The 22543-nt window shown below is 37.1% G+C and overlaps 1 protein-coding gene and 1 long non-coding RNA gene across 4 annotated transcripts in view; one reads left to right on the top strand and one right to left on the bottom strand.

Annotated features, from left to right (window-relative positions):
- Positions 1-4897: 4897 nt before the first annotated feature.
- LOC131432890 (uncharacterized) lies at positions 4898-5739 on the bottom strand. Its single transcript, XR_009229986.1, has 3 exons — positions 5652-5739; positions 5542-5578; positions 4898-5449 (listed from the first exon to the last, which is right to left on the bottom strand). It is a non-coding gene; the product is annotated as an uncharacterized LOC131432890 (long non-coding RNA).
- LOC131432889 (protein cab-1) overlaps positions 5336-22543 on the top strand; it is a 74855-nt gene continuing 57647 nt past the window's right edge. The window contains exons 1-2 of one of the 3 annotated variants that reach the window (XM_058599461.1): positions 5336-5416; positions 5983-6246. In XM_058599461.1, the coding sequence (XP_058455444.1) occupies positions 6168-6246 (79 nt within the window). In that variant the 5' untranslated portion in view covers positions 5336-5416; positions 5983-6167. Of the gene's footprint in view, positions 5417-5652; positions 5672-5710; positions 6247-22543 lie in introns of those variants that run through there. The other 2 variants (XM_058599462.1, XM_058599463.1) reach the window with 2 other exon arrangements.

Raw genomic sequence — 22543 nt, 5'->3', positions numbered from 1 at the left:
TCGATTAGATAAATCTCGGCACTGGGAACACAACCAGTACAATCCTGGGTTTTCACGAATTAACTTAACATGGAAATTCTTCGAACAAGATCGCAAACTAATTTATTGCTTCGCAAACCAGAGAGACCAAAAATCCCTTCAATACATTTAAAAGTTATCTTCACTTGGTATTCGATTTTGTATTCGACTTTGAAGGGAACAGAAGATAAATTCATGGAACAAAGATGGCAATGGAAATAATGAAATATTGAGTTTTCTTATTGATTCAGACAAATATCGTGCTTTGAAAAAATAAGCATAATTATAGAATCTTGAAAATTTTGCTCAGTCTACCATGGGTACGCAAGGAATTTAATAGTTGAGATCTGACATCACGATACTCCACGCTTGTCCAAACGACACGATCAAGATCGCGATAACCTTCGCCACAAGCACAATGATTAGTCTCGGAAAGTCCAATTCGAAGGAGATGTGCATCTAACGTGTAGTGATTGGGCATGAGTCTGGACATCACACGAATGAAGTCCCTACTCACATACAGTGACCTAAATCATGCCTTTGTCGATATTTTAGGAATAACTGAGTGCGTCCACCGACCCAGATAATCTTTATCCCTAGAAGTTCTCATTTCCTACGTACTTTTCCTCATGCGTCTGGCCGTATTCCAAAGAATGCTCATTGTCCATTGAGGTTTCTCTTGACAAACCTGCGACAAAACGTCTCCAATAGCTACATTTCTTGACCCGAAGTATGCTCTTATACTTTTTTTTTCTAAAGTCAAGAATATTTCAAAATTCTGAGGAGTTCCTCCTTCTCGTTTTAAAAACGTCTTGAAAGCATTTTGTTTCGCGTGTTTAGCATCTGAGCACTCTTTGTCCCACCAAGGGTTAGGAGGCCTTCTGTTAGACGATGGACCAAGAAATCGTTTGGTTTGGGCTTGTTCTGCGGCATCCAGAATCGAACAAACGAGGAAGTCATCTTCAAGTGTGGGGAGCTCTTCCATTGAGTTCAAGGTACTTGAGATACTACTTTGATATTTAATCCAGTCAACATTTTTTGTCAAATCATATGGAATATTAACTGAATTAGCAGGGGACGGGTGTAGCGTAATGGGTAAGTCGATGCCTTTCACGCAGCCCACCTGGGTTCGATTCCCAACCCCGCATATAGGGTCAGAAAGTTTTACTGGCCCGAAGAGGCGAATGACCTTAAGGTTAAAACCTCTATAATCGAAACAAAACAAACAAAAACTGAATAAGCAATTCCTTTGTTACTGCTAATTGAGATGATGATTGGTAAATGATCGCTACCGTGTAAATCAGGAAATACTTTCCAGCTGCAATCTAGTCGAATTGAAGTCGAGCAAAGAGATAAATCTAATGCACTTGGACGTGCAGGAGGTGTTGGAATCCGTGTCATGATACCCATATTTAATACCGTCATGCTAAAAATGTCGCCAATATTATATATTAAGGATGATCTGTTAAGTGTCGCGTCGCGATGGAGAAGGAAGGAATATTCTTATTAACTTGACACAACTGTTAACAAATTGGAAAGGTTATTTTGGTGCATACGCAAAAAAAGTTTCTTATTTTATTTGAGATTGAAAAAAAATTCTTGACAGAATTTTCTTGTGATATTTTTGAAATTATAGATAAAATGAGAAAGGCATCTTTACATTACTAGTTGGATTCAAAAAGTACGGGTGTGTAATTTCAGAGACATAAGTGGATGTCGTGAATACGAATAAAACTGACACGATTTCTTTTTACTTTCGAAATCGAGTTGATAGTTGATCGATTGTGTGAATTGTGAAACTTTTCCCCTTTTCACTACTAAGGAGTGTATCAAAAACAAGCTATTCACAAATTTATCTTTCAAATTATGATAAAAAACGATATTTTATTCAAACTAAAAATAGATCCTTTATTGTACGAGGTTAAACTTGAGCATAATAAAAACGGGATGAAATTTAAGTTATTTCTTTATGAATTTTCGAACTTTTGAACGAACGCTCTTCATCAAGTTCCGGACAAGTGTTGCGTCGTATTTTTTGGACGCTTGAGCCTAATTTTTTTTAAACTCCTGCATGTTCCCAGCTGCCTTACCAGTCTTCTTGAAGACCCTCTTCACGTAACGCAGAGTAACGTTCTATGGGTCGAAGCTGAGGGCAATTTGGTGGATTGATATTTTTCTCAACGAAATTTATACCCTTTTCCGCAAGCCAATTGAGAGTGATTTTGGTATAGTGAGCCGACGCTAAATCCGGTCAAAACAATGGAGGTCTCTTCTGGAGACACTCAGATCGATAGATTAATGCATTTATAGCACAGACTAACAGACAGGACACTCAAATTAGATTCTTTAATCATTTTAACGGTCATTTCGAATATTTCTTTATTTGGGACAGTACTCACATGTGTCATGATGGCGCCACGTTACCCTATCAAAAACATCCTGTCTGTCATCTAGACTATGTTTATTTTTTTCATTTACCAACAGAGTTGCCATTCATACAGAATTACCTGTAATGTATTGATTTGTATATGTCCATGCGATTTTCATGCAGGATACAGATTTAATGCCAAAACTATATACATAATTGTGCCTACTTCTCATCCTCCAACGCAATACAAAATCGAACCCGTTTTGTTACAATATTTACTTCTGGTCTTCCGCCACTTAATTTCGGGTGAAAACTACCACCACTATAAAAAATAATCTAGATGAACAACGTTGAGTCAAATAAATGGTTACCTTCCAACATCGCGAAAAAGTTAAATATATTATCAACGTAATCCAATAATTTCTTGTGACGATTCATTTTCAAATATTTTGATGAAATCAGGCATCCCTGCAAGCAGCTGATCGATGTTGACAAACGAGGGGAAACCAACTAGTAAAAAAACTTTTACATAACACAAGGGGTGTACAGATAGTAAATAGTTCGCGCAGTACAATATAGGTGGAACTAGTGCATCACGAAAAATTATTTTTATAAGAATTTACTCATACTGTCATGTCTGTTAGTCTGTGTTTATAGTTCCGGTAGTGTAAAGAATGGTTGACTTCAAATTACAGGAACATATTGCTTGCCATACCAGTACCTTTCGACCGAATTTCTCCACTTGAATCGACCTGTCCGCATCGCTCACATCCTCCCCAACGACGACAGTAATGTGTTGTGGACCTGAAAGGGTTTTTGAGTCCTCGCGACATTTTGAAAACGCAGAATTTCAACCGCACAAAGAAGTAAATAAACGAAAGCTGACAGCCAAACGCACAGCATGCTGTGATCTGATCATGATAAATCATCACAAATACATGCGTACAACACAAATGTATGTGGACAGCTTATTTTCGAAACACTGCTTAGAAAAAGGGTTTTAAACGATTTTTGACGTCGATTTCATTGAAAGAAACTATAAAGATGCTGTACAGGATTCTTTGCTGCCTTTTAAAAGGACCAAATTGTGGAATTCTCTACGATATTTAGCACAGCTCGGAACATTTTTCTCGAACGATTTTCGCTCAGCGAAAAGTGCACGAAGCAAATCAAATTATTTTGGATTTTCACTAAACTGATGATTTTTACCTTCGATTTACATAGAAGTAATCTTAATAGTTCTTCAGATAACATTTAAAGCCATTAGAACGGCTGATTTTATATAATGTTGTCCACTTTTCGTTTTCTTTCTCTCCAATGCAAATGACCAGAAGCTCTGTTGCATGATTCAATCGCTATTGTTTGAGCTGAAACAGACCCTGTCAGCTTGGAGCGATCTCAATCTTCAGTTCAGCAACGCCATCGCACGGCATCACATTCAACATATCATGTCAACCGTATGGGTGCGCAACCCTGCTATTTTGGCGCGCACGAATTTGACATTTCTCTCCCCTACTACTATGTATGAGATTCGATGCGGACTCACCTGAGGGCGACATGCTCGCAAAAAAGGATGTTGCCAATGATTTGTTCGGGAAATGTGAGAGCTGGATATCTTGTTAATATGATGTCTTTGGCTGAAACTACCTTTGCGTACAAACCGCAACTCATCCGCTCAAATATTTCAGCTCAATGTTGAATGTGTTGTCGAAACCGGGGGCCTTCATATTTTTGGACTTTTCACAATAGCCATCAGCGCATTCGCAGTGACTCTACTTTCCTCAGGAACCAAGCTGTCTGATTGGTCAACCTCAGCTACGCTATCGGCAACGGCTCTTTCATGTTTACTAACAATGTTGAGTCCTAAATTGTGAGAACACACAAACTGCTGGCCTAGCGCATTTGCCTTCTCTACTGGTGTGATTAAAGGTATTCCTTCAGCTGCGTCCCGGGGTGACATCAGAGGAGGAATAGGCTTCGATTTTCTCGAAGCTTTTGCTGGAAGTTCCTGTTGCGAAGCTCAGATATCCTTTCCTGGATTATCCTAGTTAAGTTGTTATAAGAAGTCTTCTTACCTAGGATGCCAGTTCGTTGATACTGCCTCCGGTAGATATTTCGAAGTCGGACGAGTTTCTTGGTGACACTGTCAATTTGAAGAGAGGAACTGGGCATATGTTGTACTGGAACCGTCGTAGGAAGATAGAGCCGCATCGATTTCCATCGGGGAATCTAGCTCTCGTTGATGTTGTCTGTACGAGGGGAGAAATTATACTTGCTCTTCGTCACACAGAGGAGATGGACATCTCTGTATACACACACACACACATTCATACACACATACAGACATTTTCTGACCTCATCGAACTGAATCGAATGGTATATAACTCTCTATAGAGAAAGGCAAAAAACTTTTACGTATCCGCAATTAAAGATCTAGTCGTTTTACTTTTTCTTTTTACTTCACTCAGATAAGTAAATAATTTTAGTATTGTTTTTATTCCGATGTCTGCTTTTTGTCTTCTCAATTATCTTTTACACAATCCATCACATAATCAGTAAGAAAATTTTAATTAAGTGTTTCGAATGAAATACACTATTCAAGTAACGCAATTTTCTTGGGATACGAGTTATTGCTCATGATTTGGATCATTTTGATCATAAAATCAAGAATCATTGCCATGATTTAATAAAAATATAAAATATTTTATGATTTTTTAATAACAGAATTCTTTCCGTGTAGAGAAACGATACGGGAAACCAAACCATTTATTCCAGGACAAAAACGCACTAACACGACATTAATATCGTCTTATCTTATCTTCAATGTGAAAAATACAATAGGGCTCGAACATAGAATTGCGCCCTTTATGAATTTCTTATGCATTTACATTATGTACTGGTATCGCCAGCTGACACCTCCATAGACGTGTGACGTTATTGCGCCGTCGCGGAAAATTTTCTATGAATGATAATGTAGGTGGCAATTCCGTGGTTGATTCCATTCATTAGTTTTGTGAGGCTTTTAAAGGTGTAAGCGCGTGGCAAAGAATTTGTGTATCGGACCTAAAATTATAAATTATAAAAGCGAATTTAGTTAAATTCATTAAAAAATAATGTCATCACATAAGTTAATAAATTGAAAAATAAAGTATTACGTTTGGATCATTATCATATGTGACATATTTAAACAACCTAAAAAACAAAGATAACTTGTTCAATACAAACTTAAATCTTTTCATATATTATTGCTGAATGATAGTTTTACCCGTTGGCTTTATGCAGAAAGTAATCACAATTGATATTATATCATCTTTCAAGTATTAACAACCATCATGAAAATTTGATAAACCATATGTGTACTCATATTACAACGATTATCTTTAATCTTCTAATTCCACCCGTTCCGTGAAACTGACTTTCTGAAACAATTTTAACACGCGTTTTCACTGATAAGAGAACAGTAGATTTAAATAATGTGCACTTATATAGTTTTCACTTCCTCTGCTAAAACATACAATAATTTCTAGGGCTGATACACAAAATTTACAACGCATTAAACATTATAGTGCTACTAAACCCGGATATCGATTTTTCAGGTTGCATCTCAATTAAAATCGTTCTCAATGAAACGCAATATTGCTATTCAATACCTAGTTATCATCACACTTATTTTATTGGTACCAAAATTTTTCTAATTAGTGTGGTGTCCCAAGAAAAACATATGTAAATTTTGAAAATTTATGATAGAGTGAAGTGTTTTTTGCTGCAAAGACTAGTAAACATGCACATACTTATTTTTGCCGCATACAGTTGCTTTATTGTTTTATCGACGGTACGAGCAGAGCATGACTATTTTCCAGGTTAGTGAATTCTCATTTCATGAATTGTATCGTGTAATTAAATTATTTTTAAATTCTCATTAATTGTTCCCTTAGTTTTTATAGAAGGAGAAGAGCTGCCTCCGAATATGTTAATAATTTTAAATACAAGCTGTAAGGTAGCTTAACTATTCGAGAGAATGTAGTTGTCGTTTTATCGTAAAAGTCGACTGTTTACACAGAATGCAATACCTTGAAAAAGATTTATGCAAAACCTATATAAAAATGGTTACTTTGAATATAGCCGCTATGATTTAATCAGGTTTTTAATTCAATTGTTGGGTGATGTTTTTTGATTGATTTTGATGTGGAACACATCTTTGTTTTCTATATAGGGGTGCAAATTTGAAATTCAAGGGTAAATACAAGTAGAATTGTAGTCAGCTTTTGAACACTCAGTCGGTTTAGTTTTATTATTTCACCAATTGATTGGACATATTTATATGTATTTATTTGAATGTTCAAAGCCGTGCATATTCAATAATATTATTGAAATGTTGATTAATAGCTAGCAACGACCAATTTTGCCTGCTAAAAATCTCAGGCTTGCCGGATTTCCCTAACGTAGACGACGGTTTTGAAGGAGTAAGCGATGATCACCTACGCTTCGCTTGATTTTGACTACAATTTGGATGCCGATCCGGATAATCTGGATAATGCTACTTGGAAAACAGCGACCAAAAAAAATTAGCTTCTACCGTTGATGGTTGTCAATGCGGATTACCACTCATTGCGGAAAGCTCTACATTCAATGAATGTTGCACCAACGTTCAAGTTATGCAGCTTTGGGATCAACTGCTTTGCAACTCACGAGTATGATCTGGTAATGAAACATCCCCTGGAAACTAATGCTGAATTTTTCACTCATGACAAGTCGAGTGAAAAACCATACAAAGTTGTGCTGAGAGAACTTCCGTTACTCAGGGAAGAGTCACTGATGGACACCTCATAGAATCTTAAATAACCGGCTATGGAAATTCATCTAATGAAACATCGAGAAGAGGATAAACGCACGTACTGAGACGCATTGTACCTAATTCACGCCAAGAGAGCTACTACCACGTTGAAGCAGCTTAAGGAACTGAAGGCCATCGATCATGTCATCGTAAAATGGAAACCATACCGCAACAAACGCAGAGATCTAACTCACTGCATGAAATGTCTACACTTCGGGCATGGTGCTCGAAATTGCCATATGATTAGCCGTTGCAACCGCTGCGGATCGAATCATGCTACCAACGAGTGCGCAATGGAAGAAGAATCTACCCCCCGCTGTGCAAACTGTGCTGGGTCCCTCGAAGCAACCGAACGAGCTTGCCCGAAACGTGCTGAGTTCCTGAAAATAAGGAAACAAGCTACACCTACCGACAACCATCGAAGAAGAAGGTTCTACCTGTACCACCTGTATCGCCATTGGACCCAGTGAATTTCCCCAGGCTGAATAATCTACCGGATCCAAACCTCCCGCCACCTGGTTTCACAACTACTGATGATGGCCTTACTGTAAACTGTACTCCGCTATTTACTTCTGGGGAGTGAAGATGCTTCACGGCGTATGATATTCATGAATATACCTGCTTTATGAACCATGTCGCTTTTGAAGAAACGTGAGCCTTGTTGCTTCATTGGAATAGCTGTCCATGCACGAGAATGGAAGAGAGCAAACAATATTCACCCCTACTACTGTTTCTCCTTCTCACGGTTTCTCAATATTCACGGGGCTAGAAAGTGACGAAGATTATATACTCAGTTTTCGCCAACAGACTGATGACTGGCTCTTAACCGTCGAATCGCTTTTCAGCAGGAACTTGATTTACAGAAGTAACAAGAGTGCAGGAGCTAGTTTCTTTATAAAACCCAGCAAACGAAGCGTTTGTTTGTTAGCAGTATTTGCTGAGATCACCAGATCGCCATTGCTAATTGCTGCACTCCTGCTACTTCTGTTTATAATATTCAAGTATAACTAAGAATTCTTACCCTCTACTAACTTGACACGAATTAAATAAGTGATATGCAACAGTTTTCGTGGCATAAAGTCATCAATAACATCCGTTCGCGCTCGGAGCCAGTCCTCAGTCTGTTAGCGAAAACTGAATATACAGGGTCCGGCACTCGAAGTGTAACCAACTTCAGACCGCTCGCGCAGCTGACGCACGGGCATCAGCTCTCTAGAAATTTGCTAAATGACAGTTCGGAGTTGTATTGTTTACAAGCGCAAGAAAGCATTTTGCCAAAAGTGAACGCGAACAAAAATCAGTGATGGATTTAAAACGTAATAGTGTGATTGCTCTACATTTAGATGAAAATCACAACCAGCGATTGTTCGTGAGCTCAAACACCTTAAAGTGAATAAAGTTTTTGTTTATCGCACCATAACTCGTTACAATAATACTGGTAGCATCGCAAAGCGTCATGGAGGTGGTCATCAAAAGACTGCAACGTCACGTGAGATGGTTCAAAAAGTGAAGAAGCGACTTGAACGAAATCCTCGACGAAGTGCCAATCAAATGGCAAAAGAACTGAAAATATACGACCGTAGCATCCGCCGCATACTGAAAAATGATCTGAAGGCAAGCCTTACAAGATCCAAAAGGCGCATGATCTCACACCGAAGCAGCAACAAATTAGACTTGAGAGAGCGAAGGAGTTGCTTCGTTTGGCCGAAAGCGGTCAATTTCCGAACATTGTATTTTCTGACGAGAAAATTTTTCCAATTAAGCAATTCGTAAACTCTCAAAACGATAGGGTTTACTTGACCGACCGTTCATACGAGAATTTGAGTCATCGATTGGCCACCAGGAGGCAGCACCCGCAACAGATAATGGTTTGGGCCGCTGTAACCCCAGATGGGCGCTCTCCAATCGTTTTCATCGAGCCTGGCGTCAAGGTAAATGCGACATATTATCGGGAAAGTATTCTGGAGGTTGCTTTGAAGCCGTGGGCAGACAAACATTTCGGTGGCAGACCATGGACGTTTCAGCAGGACTCGGCACCGTCTCACAAAGCTCGAGTGAACCAAGAATGGCTGAAAAACAACGTTCCGAACTTCATCACGTCCACATAATGGCTCTCGAATTCACCAGATGCGAATCCAATGGATTATTCTCTTTGGGCCATTTTGGAGAGCAAAGTCCGAACTAAAAGATACACCAGTCTCGAGGCGCTGAACAAAGTTATTGTCCGCGAGTGGTCCAAAATACCTGCAAGTCACATTCTGGCAGCTTGTGATTCGTTTTTTGACCGTCTCAAGGCCATAGTCAAGGCAAAAGATGGTCATATCGAGCAAAAGTGAATTGATTCTGAATTTTGTATTAGTTTTACACATTTTGTACTTTGAATTAAGTAAAAGTAATTTTCCAAACTGAATTTATGGCCTTTTTAATTGGTTACACTTCGAGTGCCGGACCCTGTATAATCTTCATCACTTCCTAGCCCCGTGAAGATTGTTAGCTTGCAGTTAAATATTTTATGAGAAGAACGACGCTCGGCGAATATTCCAAACCCTGGTCAGTGTTGTTGCGATTGCAGTCAGAAGCGGTGTGAAGTTTGCTGTACTTCCTAGCCTTGGTACTAAATAATCGAGTCGCTAGGAGTTGAATTGGGTACGACGATCGGAAAGATAAAATTCATCGCAGCATACTGCATTAGATAGTGCTCTCCGAACCAAAGAACTCAATCACAACTAAGAAATGATCTGCAGATGCTGACAAGAGGACGAAATAAATTCATTATCGCCGGTGATATCAATGCCAGACACCAAGCCTGGGGAAATTCCAGAAATAATCGAAATGGAACGGAGCTGAACGACGACCTTCAGAACATTAACTACGATCGCTATCCAGAATCAGTAGAGGACATCGACAGACAACTAAATGAAGTTGAACGTGCCATCGCCATTGATTCTAACACTAAAACATTGATTAGGTTAAGAAATATTTATCGAAGACAGTACCAGATAACAGGACTCAGGGAAAACAAAACTTCAGCTAAAAATCTCACTAATATTATTAGGCAAAGAATGAACGATATCAAAAACAGGGAATTCTCAGACCATATCAGTAAGTTAGATAACTATTGTTAATATTTTTGGAAATTGTGTAAACTTCTTAAAAAGAAGCCAAATCCGATACCACCTCTTCGTCTGGATGACTGTTTGCTCATAATACCGATTGAAAAAGCTACTGCTTTAGGTCAACATATTGTTAGTCAAGACATGATTAGTCCTCACGAAACTACTGTTTTAGCCACTGTCGAAACTGCTGATAGAAAGCCTCCTTTATTTGCTGCTAATTACAGAATCACAGAAGAATTTCATCAAAAGGTAAAAAAATATGAAAGCTCCGATCGAATTAGAGAATGCAAATTTTTACATTCGTTCGACAAAATCCGATTCGATCGAAATACAGAATAGGGGTGTTTTTCAACATCTTGCATCTATTTTCAATCAATGTTTGGTCCTTAGCTACTTTCCCTCTAGTTGGAAAGTGGCCAAAGTGATCCCAATAAAAAAAGCCTGGAAAGGATCCCACCTGTCCGAAGAGCTATCGCCTGATCAGTCTCTTATTTAGTGCAAATAAGAGACTGATCGGGCGATAGTTCTTCGGACAGGTGGGATCCTTTCCAGGCTTTTTTTTAGTTTTTCGAACATTTTGGACAGTAAAAAGTCGCTAACAATGTAGGTCTGAAACAATAAGAAATAAAATTAAACATAGACTAAACAGATAATACCATAGATGTAAAGTTACAAACTGTATATAAATGTTGACAAAAACAAAGATAGTAAATAAAATGTTCAATGTACAAAAAAGCTAACGTTTCAGTCCTACGTGTAGCATGCCGGGGGTAGGTTGTTGCTAGACAGCAAGATAGAAAGCGTTATAAAACAATTTGAAACTTTAATAGGTATGCTCTGATCTTGTGTCATGCGAGTTCGGATGAAATTCCATGTTATGTCGTTTTCGCCTGAAGAAATTTGCAACTACCCAAGAGTAAATTATGAGTGCTTAAAATTAATTATAAGATCAATCTAAGCAGACTCTCGTGCAATTGCGGATTCAAAAGTGGGTCGATTGATTGAACTGTTTGATTGAAAATGTCGATCATTAGCAATTTTTGTTGCCTTGTTCCACATCAATGGCTCGGACAACCCCATGAGGTTGTAGTTTTTTAAGGCATTTGTCTGAGGAAGTGTGTATACCTCTTCGCTCTAGAAAAGGGTCCGATTTTGGTACTCAAAGCTTTTATCTGGTTTGAATATTCATAAATATTTAGATTGATTTGTACAAGTAAACCGCATTTACCGATATTATTGGATTTAGTTATCCAAAAGGAGAGTAACAGAGATATTTTGGCCACTCTAATATATTTTTGTCCGGCTCCCACATTATTCCCTGATCTTCTGCGATTCTCAGTCTTTTATAACATTGAAACATTTCTTGTCCCGCCGGATCGATGGAAGTAGAGACTATTCTATCTATTATTATTTGCTTCACTCACATAAATATTATCAACGGTGGGGTTATTGCTACCTTTGCCGAAATATCGGCTAAGATGCTCTAAAACTCGTTTCAATAGTTTTTCTGCTACTGTTTATCTGAGTTACTGGAATAATTAGCTATTACTAATCAACGGTTTTCGGAAGCGACACTTGTACTTAACCATTTCAAATCTATCTAACTTGTCCTGGCAAACATGTAATCTTGCTCAGGAATTCGATCTAAAATTTTATCCATTTTTTCTTTCTTGTTTAAACGCATCACTCAACATGCGTCGAAGACGAAACATTGATGAGTTTCCTGTTACTACTATTACTACTTCCTCATGGCTTACTCCATCTCTAGCACTTCATTATCTATAAAATCTACCCGCATATTCAAATATCCAAACACATTTTCTCTAGAGAACATCTTGCCTATCTTCCAAGCACCTACTTTTCAGATGAAACACAATAAGATGACCTAAACCTCTGTTCAATAGAATTGAATGACAAAATTCAACCCCACTCACAACTCAACTAGCTCAGTTTATTCAAAGACATCATATTAACAAGATATCTAGCTCTAACATTTCCCGAACAAATCATTGGCAACATCCTTTTTTGCGAGCATGTCCTTTTTTACGAGCAGCTGACAGGGTCTGGTTTATTACAACCACAGCGCCTCTTACCGTTTAAGGTAGGACTCGATCAACCCGAAACTTACCGGTTAATAAAGCGAACTTATAGAGAAATGACTCTGAAAATGCGTTCTGACTCAGAATAAAAAACAAAAAGATTTCCACAATTGGTTCTTTTATTAGATTTCAGTACGGCTGTGTACGATGAATGGTGAGGCCTATTGATGAACGATGAAGAGAGAAAGGAGAATTTCATACCTGATGATTTTTCAGAGTCGTGTGTGGCGGACGACAGGTGGCGTTACTTTGAATGCTTTTTGGTCGACGTAGTCTGCATTCCGACGGCTAACCGACCCAACTGCTTGGAGATGTTTGCCGATCTGTTCAGGCGGCTAGACGAGGGACGCCGCTACATCTTTGGTTCCGATGACTACACTCGTAGGATAAAACGGGTTTTAATATGCACCTCCAATGGCTAAACGATTTCACAGGCACGTGTCTGTTTCGTTCTAATTATGGTAATGATTTCACGGGTGTTACCGCTGCTTTGTTCCGACGTGGTAGGTTGTGTCTTCGGGTGTACGTCTCTCCCTTTCTCTCAATCTCACTCTCTCTCACTCTCAATGTTTGACAGTATTCAATTCGCTCGACACATGCATTCTTATTGTCTGACAAATGAATATGAACTATCATGTTGAATGTTTTTTCATACGAGGTGGATATCAATTCATTATTGGAATGGCATGATTTATGTATGAACTTTTAAATAATTTGTTAAAAATAGTTTATTGAATATAAGCTATCCGTAAACATTCTCAATAATTTTAATATTCAATTTTCATTCCACTAACTGCCACAATACCTTAGAAGAATTGAACGATTTTGTTAGGTCATCTCCAATTCCATTGAACTATTCGTTCAGCTTATTCTAAGTCAGTCGTTTCTCGGACCACAGCCATCTCTGTACACATATCAGCTATTGAGCATTACCACAGATAACAAACATCCCCTCATGATCCGTGAGCTAGTATATGATATATGATAGAGCTACATACATTATATAATATTATATTATATAATATTATATTATATTATATTATATTATACTATATTATATCATACTAGCTGAATCACCCGGCGTTGTTCAGAAATGTTTCGTAAAGGCAAGGCCGCAAAAAAAATCTGGAAGTTGTTCTGCCTAATACTATGAATGTAGAGAAATTTAGGCTGTGAACCATTTCGCGGCTAATTTTAACTTTTGGTTGAAATCTGACACTTGAGCGGTTGTTTTGTGTCGAGTAGTTAAATTTAACTAAAACTGCGGCCCATTTCAAAGTTTGACGGATGGAAAGTCAACTAAAGTGGAAAGTTTACTAAAAAATTTGATATTAGAATTTTCTTTGCAAGATATTTTTCAGTGTCGGAAAATAACCATCGATCTGTCAAAAATAATCATGACAACATCAAAATAACCGCTCGAGTGTCAGATTTCAACCAAAAGTTAAAATTAACCGCGAAATTATTCACAGCCTTAGACGGAAACCCGATTGAACAATACTCCGTACATGTCCAGATTGCTCACGGTCCCAGTGTCCCATCTCAGATCTCACAATAATCATAATTCTTACAGCATTCTCGTCCAATCGGGTCGGTTGGGGTCAGTCAGTTCCCATATTTGGGGCACTCTTTCCTTCTTAAAATAACATAATAATCTCCTTTGATATAAAAGTAGTATCTGTATTTGTCGGATAAAATTTATATTGAGCTTCCCTTTTTTATGAACCGAATCTGAGTAGTTTAAAAAGTATCTGTGCTTATCAAAAGGTATCGATTCCCAACTTTGGTGCATGCACCAAACTTTTTTTTTATTCAATATTATAATATAATTTTAAGGCTTACTGCTTAAGCTCTAAGATGCCAAGGGTATTTACTAATCCTAATTACGACTAACTTAAAACTAGATTAGTATCATTATGTAATGTAGTCTCGGGGTAGCGGATTATCGAGAATTCAGCTTTCAGCTGGCGATCGGCAGTGACCGGTGTATTGAATATTGCATGAGGGTCTTCCATATGGCGTTGGTGAATATCCATGTTGGCCGCATCCTTCGGTCCGTGTGGGTCCGCGGGAAACCAAACTTGGTGGCGATTCGTGCAGTTGTTTCGTAGTTATGCAGAAACTTACATACACTCGTGTTCATAGGCAGATAAAGACTATTTTCCCTTAGTTTTTTGAATTCCCCTTCAAAATGGAACCAGATCTTTTGAAATAATTAAAAAAATGAAATTAGCAATAGCAATACTATTTAGCACCACCTTGAAATTCTTGCTCTTCTCCCCCCTACAAAAAAATAGGAGGAGAAAATTGATTTTCAAAATCCATCTTTAGGCTGCTATAAATTTTTGTGCCTGTCGAAAAATGTCGATTTTCGCAAAATTTGAAACATTTTGCATCAAATTTTCCCTATCAGTAAACACTTACTTCATCTTCCCCCAGCTTGAACTTTAAGCCAAATTTGAAATTTGGCTTTAATTATTATCTAAAAAGTATTTGAATTCCACTCAACAGACGAACCGTTCAAAAATTCAACAAATAGAAAGTTCGTTTAGCTCTAAAAGCAATAAAGTAATCATAAGCAAGGACGGAAAAATTCAATCGTCGCCCTGAATACACCCGATCATGTTTCACTATACATCATCGGTCCATTGCGTACTCAATAATACATAATAGAGTCACTTAAACTCGTTCGGTATCATACTGCGTGCGATGACGGAGAATGAGAGAATTGCAAATCGGGAAATTTTTAAACACGAACCCAATTGCCAATGCATGAGTTAAAGAGTGCCAGCGCACATAATCGGAACACCCCCGCTGCTATGGAAGCTGGTTCCTGAAACCGACGCATTTTGTTTTGGTGGCGTTGTTGTCAACAATATGTTAAGCTACGTTCATATTATACAATCAAACCACAATGGTGTCAAAAGTTAATTTCTTCAAACTTAATATAAATATAACTCTTGTCTAGTATTCTCTGCAAAACAAGTAATTTGACCTCTTTTTGAATAAGAAAACAAGTGGTTCGTTATAGTTTGATTATATTCCATCGAAATCATTTCCATATGTTGGTGCAACCGCATGAAGAAAGATGTGAACACTGCTTAAACACAGCATTTGATAGCGAACTAGAACCAAAAGAACATACATTTCGGCTTCAAGCCAATTGTATGCAGATGACGATCGCACCACCGGGGTGAATCGGAAGCGATTATGTTCGTTCGTAAAAATGAGCCAACTGTTCGTGTGCAAACGAAAATTCGAACGATTGACAAGTGTGCCTGGATATATTCGGCAGGAGTAAGATCGAAATGATCTGTTGCAGGGTAGGGTGGAAATTGGCTATGACAAGATTGCATGATGAGTTCTAACTCAAACAAATTTGGGGCAGCATTATCATTTCTGATCAGTGTTGCACAATTATCACCTAGTCAAATATCTCCGTTGAGTATGGGGAGAAATTCATTCCTTTCAATATCACTACAGTAATATTCTTTACATGCACCCATGATTATGAATGATCATTCTCACGATTTTCAGCCATACAGCGATTTGTACTAGCAGATGATGGTATTCAGATGTCGGAAGTCCAGTACGCAACAGCAATATGCGATGCAAATACAGCGAAAAAAAAAATACATTCTGAATATTGATTATAGAAACAAAGGACTTTGTTTTAATTCTAGGGTTGGAGCATTTAAACCTGCATGAAAAATGTACTTGCAATTTAACCTGCATGAAACATGCTTTGTGATTGAATTTATATTATTGTCATTATAATTGTTTTTAATCACAGAGTGGCATATTAAGATCAGATTGAAATTGATTTTCAATACATCACCCACCATATTGAATATCAGCATTTTCAGTGAAAATCTCTGCATGACTGATAATAGTGAGAATGTTTTTGAATGATTATCATTTCATTATCACGTTCAAGTTTATGAATCATAACTTCTTCTCCAGTACTGATACTTTTTTGAGTTTCATTGAATTCTTGGATAACTACGACATTCTGTTCAGTTTAGTTTTAGATAAAAAGACACTGAAATAAATTACTTTGAATTGGAAAAGGTTTGGTTGGAAAACTTTATTTCCTTAGTCATATTATAAAAAATTTATTACCCCATTACAAAATCACCAGACTGACATATTAGACGAAAATTGGAAACTACTCTACGTTCTTCGAATTTCAATTTATTGGGTGCTGATGGAACTAACATCCACCAAACGATTAACTTAATAATTTTAGACTATTAAAAAATCACGATTCAGGGTTTTAGATACAAGGAATATTATTGTAAACAGAATATTTTTTCGGCTGATTTGTAAAACAACCTTAGTTGAAATGTTTATTACCTTAGATAGTGCATGCGTTATTATAAAGAATTATTTCGATTATTTTTTTCGATATGTGTTATATCTATATTACCCCCCACTCCCTATCTGTTAGTAGCTTTCAAACGGGAAACTTGCCGAAATCGGTTCAACCATCTCTGGAAAAATTGAGCGGTCGAATGGTATATAAAACTATGGGACTCCGAGGATCCGTTTGAAAGTCGGATTTTGCAGCAATTTTTTTTACCTTTCTATAGGGCAATGCAAATTATTCCAGTAGTTTTATTGTTATCGTGTGAACGAACGGTTTCGAGAAAACGCGCAAAGGCAATATCTCCGAAAGAATTGTAAGACAGATTTTGCAATTTTGCATTTATGATTTCCGATAATGTATTTATCGATTGAAGCAAACTTTGTCCATTCATTTCTTTGGCTTTCTTGTAATATACTGTTACAAAAGTTGTAATAAAATTCGCACCCTCACACATGTCGTCGTATTCGTAATGGAAACTACAATACCTTGAACAATATAATGAATTTTGTCTACTTGTATGACTTGTATAAACATTTGTGTCGAACTTGTAAGTGAGTACAGTACTTTTCCAGACTCCCAAAAAAACCTATTCGATTGCGCTACACGAAGCTATAATATAAGGGTAGATAGTACTACTAAAATAAAAAAAACTCTTATGGGCTCGTTGAGAGATGTATTCCAAAACATTCGATTTTGGTGAGGAGAGCCGTTGGTCAAATCCAACTGTCGATTTTGGATCGAAAAGTAAAGATATATGTGAAAATATAATGTGCTTAGGAAATAGGGTTTCAGTTGAGAATGTTTGTTCCTTTCGGCGACTGTCAAGCCTCTACTGAAATATAGCAAATAACTTTTTCACATATTTGCAGCATGAATCAAAAACGCACTTAAACTTCCCGTCGGCTCGTGAAATCACCCCACGGATACGATTATTTTGCGTCTGCCTTACATGCTTCATTATACTCCAGAGCGTTAAAAGAATGGATCGTCTTGAATCACGATTCAAAATAGTTGCAAATAATCGGATTGCCGAGCGAGTTAACTCATCATTGGTTCAAATTAAAATCGAACATGTACTAGGCCTAATTCAAATGGCATCGCTCCATAACGATGTAAAGAGAGACGAAATGTGAGAGAATTAACTATTGCGCTTGGCCGATCGGGTGTTACTCTAGGCAATCGGGTGTTCGGCAGAAGCACACTTATGCACGAATAAAATCGAGTAACTCGCATTAGGTAGAAAAGTGTCTATAAGTGCTAGTCTAGTGAAAATAGTTGCGATTATTCCCTTTCTTGATCATAAGAATAAGTTATACTTTTACTTTTACTTCAATTAATAGCACTCGTTGAGGTGAATTACAAGTTACGTTTTATTTATATACTAAATTATTTTGTTTTGAAGCATTTATTTTTTTATTAAACAACCTAATATTGTGTATTTAGATCACTGGAACCGTAATCATTATCACAGTAAACATGAATACATATGGTTTAATTTTTGAAATCAAGAAATTGTAGTACATAATTTGGAAATGTTGATATAAATTCTGTAGCTAATTAATAAATTAATAACATTAAGATTAATTTGATTAATTCTGCGTGCACATTTCACACATTTATGTAAATAGGGGTTTTTATAATACAATAAGTTATCTTTCGAGTTAGTATCAGATTGCGATTATAAACCGTATTTACAGTTTATTTTTTCTGGCAGTGTAAATCGAGAATTATTCCATATATTTGAAGTTGTTTGGTTCAGTGTACTGATTGGGAAAGCTGTCATATGTGCATTAGAAAAATTTTGAAATTTTGCTTTGTCGAGCCGTAATTGGTTTTTGAAATGTATAAACGATTACTGTTCTGTTCCACGGTGATGGTTTTAGAACTGAAAAGTTGTGTTTGTAGCAGAATTTCACAAATAATCTGAAAATGCAACTCAAAATATAAAACTTTGGCCAAAACAACCGAAATTTGAAAAAGTTTACATAAACTCTTCCCCCTTTTTTATTGTTTGCGCGCTGCTGTTTCCTATTGATATGGTGTTAGACATGCACGGTGAACCGAACTTTACTCTGAAAATTCGCATAAAAAAACCGCATAACTCTGAAACTTCGCCTAAAAAAACCGCCGAAGGGAAACCGCATAACTCTGTGAATTCGCATAAAAAACCGCATAACTCTGAAACTTCGCATAAAAAACCGCAGAAGGGAAACCGCATAACTCTGTGAATTCGCATAAAAAACCGCATAACTCTGAAACTTCGCATAAAAAAACCGCATAAATCTCAAAGATTGCATAAAAAAAGTCGCTTAAAAAAACCGCATAAAAAGACCGCATAAAAAAAGACCACAGTGTACTTCAAATTGTAGCAATTTATTATAGCAAAACTAAAATACCACCTTGATTGATCACCATACCTTGACAGGCTACTGAATGAAACGAATACAAGCCAAGTATTATCGTTCATTTAAAAACATAATATTTATGTTAATAACATTAATTATATTTATGTTACTTGGTGCCAGAACCAGAGCTTATTAAAATATGAGGAGTGTATCGAAAATAAGCTATCCACATACATTTGTGTCGTACGCATGTATTTGTGATGGTTTTTTGTGCTCAGATCACAGCATGCGTTTGGCTGTCAGCTTTCGTTTGTTTACTTGTTTGTGCGGTTGAAATTCTGCGTTTTCAAAATGTCGCGTATTGAAACGGAAGTGAAAATGAAGGTTCTGGACATATGGTTAAGTGAGAAGGGTATTACTATGCGAAAATTGGCGAAGCGGTTTGAAATTCATCATGCCAGTGTTAAAACCATCGTAAATAAGTTTGGGGAACACTATTCTTTGGATGAGCTACCAGGAACAGGCAGAAAACCCGATTCTTCCAACCCGAAACTGGACCAGAACGTGGTATCTCTAATCATGAAGAACAAATCAATGTCAATACGTGATTTGGCCAAAAAAGCAGGAACGAGTGTCGGAAAGATCCAGCGTATCAAGAGGCGAAATCATCTGAAAATCTACAAGAAGCAGAAAATCTCGAAACAAAGTGTAGAACAGAAGAAGCGAGCAGCAACATGCGTTTTGATAGACGATGAGACTTATGTAAAGGAGGACTCAAAAATTCTTCCAGATCCACAATACTTTACTGTCGTCGTTGGTGAGGATGTGAGCGATGCGGACAGGTCGATTCAAGTGGAGAAATTCGATCGAAAAGTATTGGTATGACAAGCAATATGTTCCTGTGATTTGAAGTCAACTATTTTTTACACTACCGGAACTATAAATGCAGAAATCTATCGATCTGAGTGTCTCTAGAACAGATTGCTGCCTTTATATAAAAAGCATAGTACACCTCCATTGCTTTGGCCGGATTTAGCGCTCACTATGCCAAACCACTCCCAATTGGCTTGCGGAAAAGGGTATACATTTCGTTGAGAAAAATGTCAATTCACCAAATTGCCCTCAACGTCGACCCATCGAATGTTACTGGGCAATCGTGGAGAGGGTCTTCAAGAAGACTGGTAGGGCAGCTGGGAACATGCAAGAGTTCAAAAAAAATTTGGGCTCAAGCGTCCAAAAAATGCGATGTAACATTGTCCGGAACTTGATGAAGAGCGTTCGATCAAAAGTTCGAAAATTCGTGAAGAAATAACTTAAATTTCATCCGGTTTTCATTATGCTTAAGTTGAACCTCGTACAATAAAGGATCAATTTTTAGTTTGAATAAAATATCGTTTTTTTTATCATAATTTGAAAGAAAAATTTGTGGATAGCTTATTTTCGATACACTCCGTATGTTAATGGAAAATGTATCATTATACTGAAAACAGAACATAATTCATTTGGCACAATCCCCATATAATTGAATGGGTTAATAAAAAAAACTCGAATAACCATCGCAGCTAGACAAGCAAAGCTAAGTCTTGGTATTACGTTTATGGTGGAATTTAGCCTTTCTGTTTCAACGGACTTCGCAGTCGATTCATAGCATAGCTAGTGCTACGATCCTATTGATACAAAGAAAAATAATAATATAACCACTCTCTTCTTATTCGAAGATGATAATGAAAGTCAATTAAAATAGAATATATTGGAAGTAATTAACAAATTATTTTAACAGCGTTTTATTCGATAAGGAAATTCGACCGCGCTCTATCATGCGTGTCAAGTGAATACTTTTACATAAATTTCATCTCATCGGCGTGAAGGGTCTGGTACTACTGTCAAGGGTAACGAAAATACTTGAATGTTTTCTTGTCTCGAATCGTTCTTTTGAAGGAGAATCCATGCTTGCTACTAAACTCAGGCATATACATGGTTAGCAAGTTAGTCAATCATAATTACTCATAATTCATAGTTCTAGTGCAATAGTAATCAGTAACAATAACGATTGATGTGGATATATTCAAAGTGTGAAGGATTCAAAAATCCATTGCGAATCAATGCACAGTGGTCCGGATCCACAATTTAGGGGGACAAAAACATTTGTGGCTTAGCCTTATACTTTAGAGCTATGATGTCTTCGGAACAGATGATCAGTGAAAGATAAGCCATATTTTGAAGCTAATAGCATATAGGGTGGTTCTAATTATTAGGGTGATCCAAAAATTATTTTCCGTATGTGTTGAGATAGAGGACTGCATCCTTCGGCAAAATTGTAGGAAAACTTATATCAAGCAACTTTGCCGAAAACACTATTGTAGTATCTCTAACGGTTTTAGTGTTACAGCTATTTTAATAGATTAACTTAGGGTGTTCCTAAAAAAATCAGATTTTTTGCTCCAGCTTTCTTAATATTCACTTCTCGATTTTGGTGTCTTTGAATATCTTTTAAAGTTTCTTGAAACCAATTTTTTCATGACTAGCGCATTCAGGTAGCGTTTTCTGAACCGAAGTTATGAGCAAAACTAGTTCAAAAAACAGATCATTTTTAAACTGCTATATCTAACATTGGAGCAAACGAAAAAAAAATCGGTTTGTTTCATTTGATAGAAAATACTTTCGAGCATGTTTATAGAAAAAATGGCGGAGGAGATATTTTTTTAAATTTTTTAAATTGTGCTCAAACATTGGGTTTTTTTTATTGAAAAATGCCCTTTCATGTAAGACATTTATTAGCTATACATATTGAAATAAGGTATTGCTGTCTTCTAACGTGTTAAAATTAAAAATGTTAATTCAGCTGCATAATCGGGAAGATGGTGTACACTCACGTTGGTTGTTATTCTATTCGATAATGCTGTTACAGGATCAGACGTTAAAAGAAATCGTTTGAAAATTGATTTATTTCGACTCTCTTGCACTTCCTTACTGTACATACCAATAGGAAGCAAAGTATGTTTTATAATTGCAGTCCCATGCACCAGAAGTTTATGCACGGTTGGCGACAGAGCATACCATCCATACAGCTCCACAAAACGAATTCTCCTGGAAAGCAGGTACCGAAATCTTCACATTGCTGTTTATCAACGTTAAGATTATAAAAAACCGTTCAAGTATATTTCCATTTAACTCGATGATTTGCGCTACTGTGTTATATTCTTTGAAAAATCTACGGGCCCAGATACCATCATCACACGGCATCACATTCAACATATCATGTCGATTGTGTGGGTGCGCAGTGCTGCTATTTTGGCGCGCAAGATTTTGACGTTTATTTTCCCTACTTCAATGTACGAGATTCGATGCGGACTCACCTGAGGGCACCATGCTCGCAAAAAAGGATGTTTCCAAT

Source organism: Malaya genurostris, chromosome 2 (assembly GCF_030247185.1).
Source record: "Malaya genurostris strain Urasoe2022 chromosome 2, Malgen_1.1, whole genome shotgun sequence".
In the NCBI taxonomy this organism is placed as follows: Eukaryota; Metazoa; Arthropoda; class Insecta; order Diptera; family Culicidae; genus Malaya; species Malaya genurostris.
The sequence above is the reverse complement of the archived record's forward strand: the minus strand, read 5'-3'. Positions and strand labels throughout refer to the sequence as shown.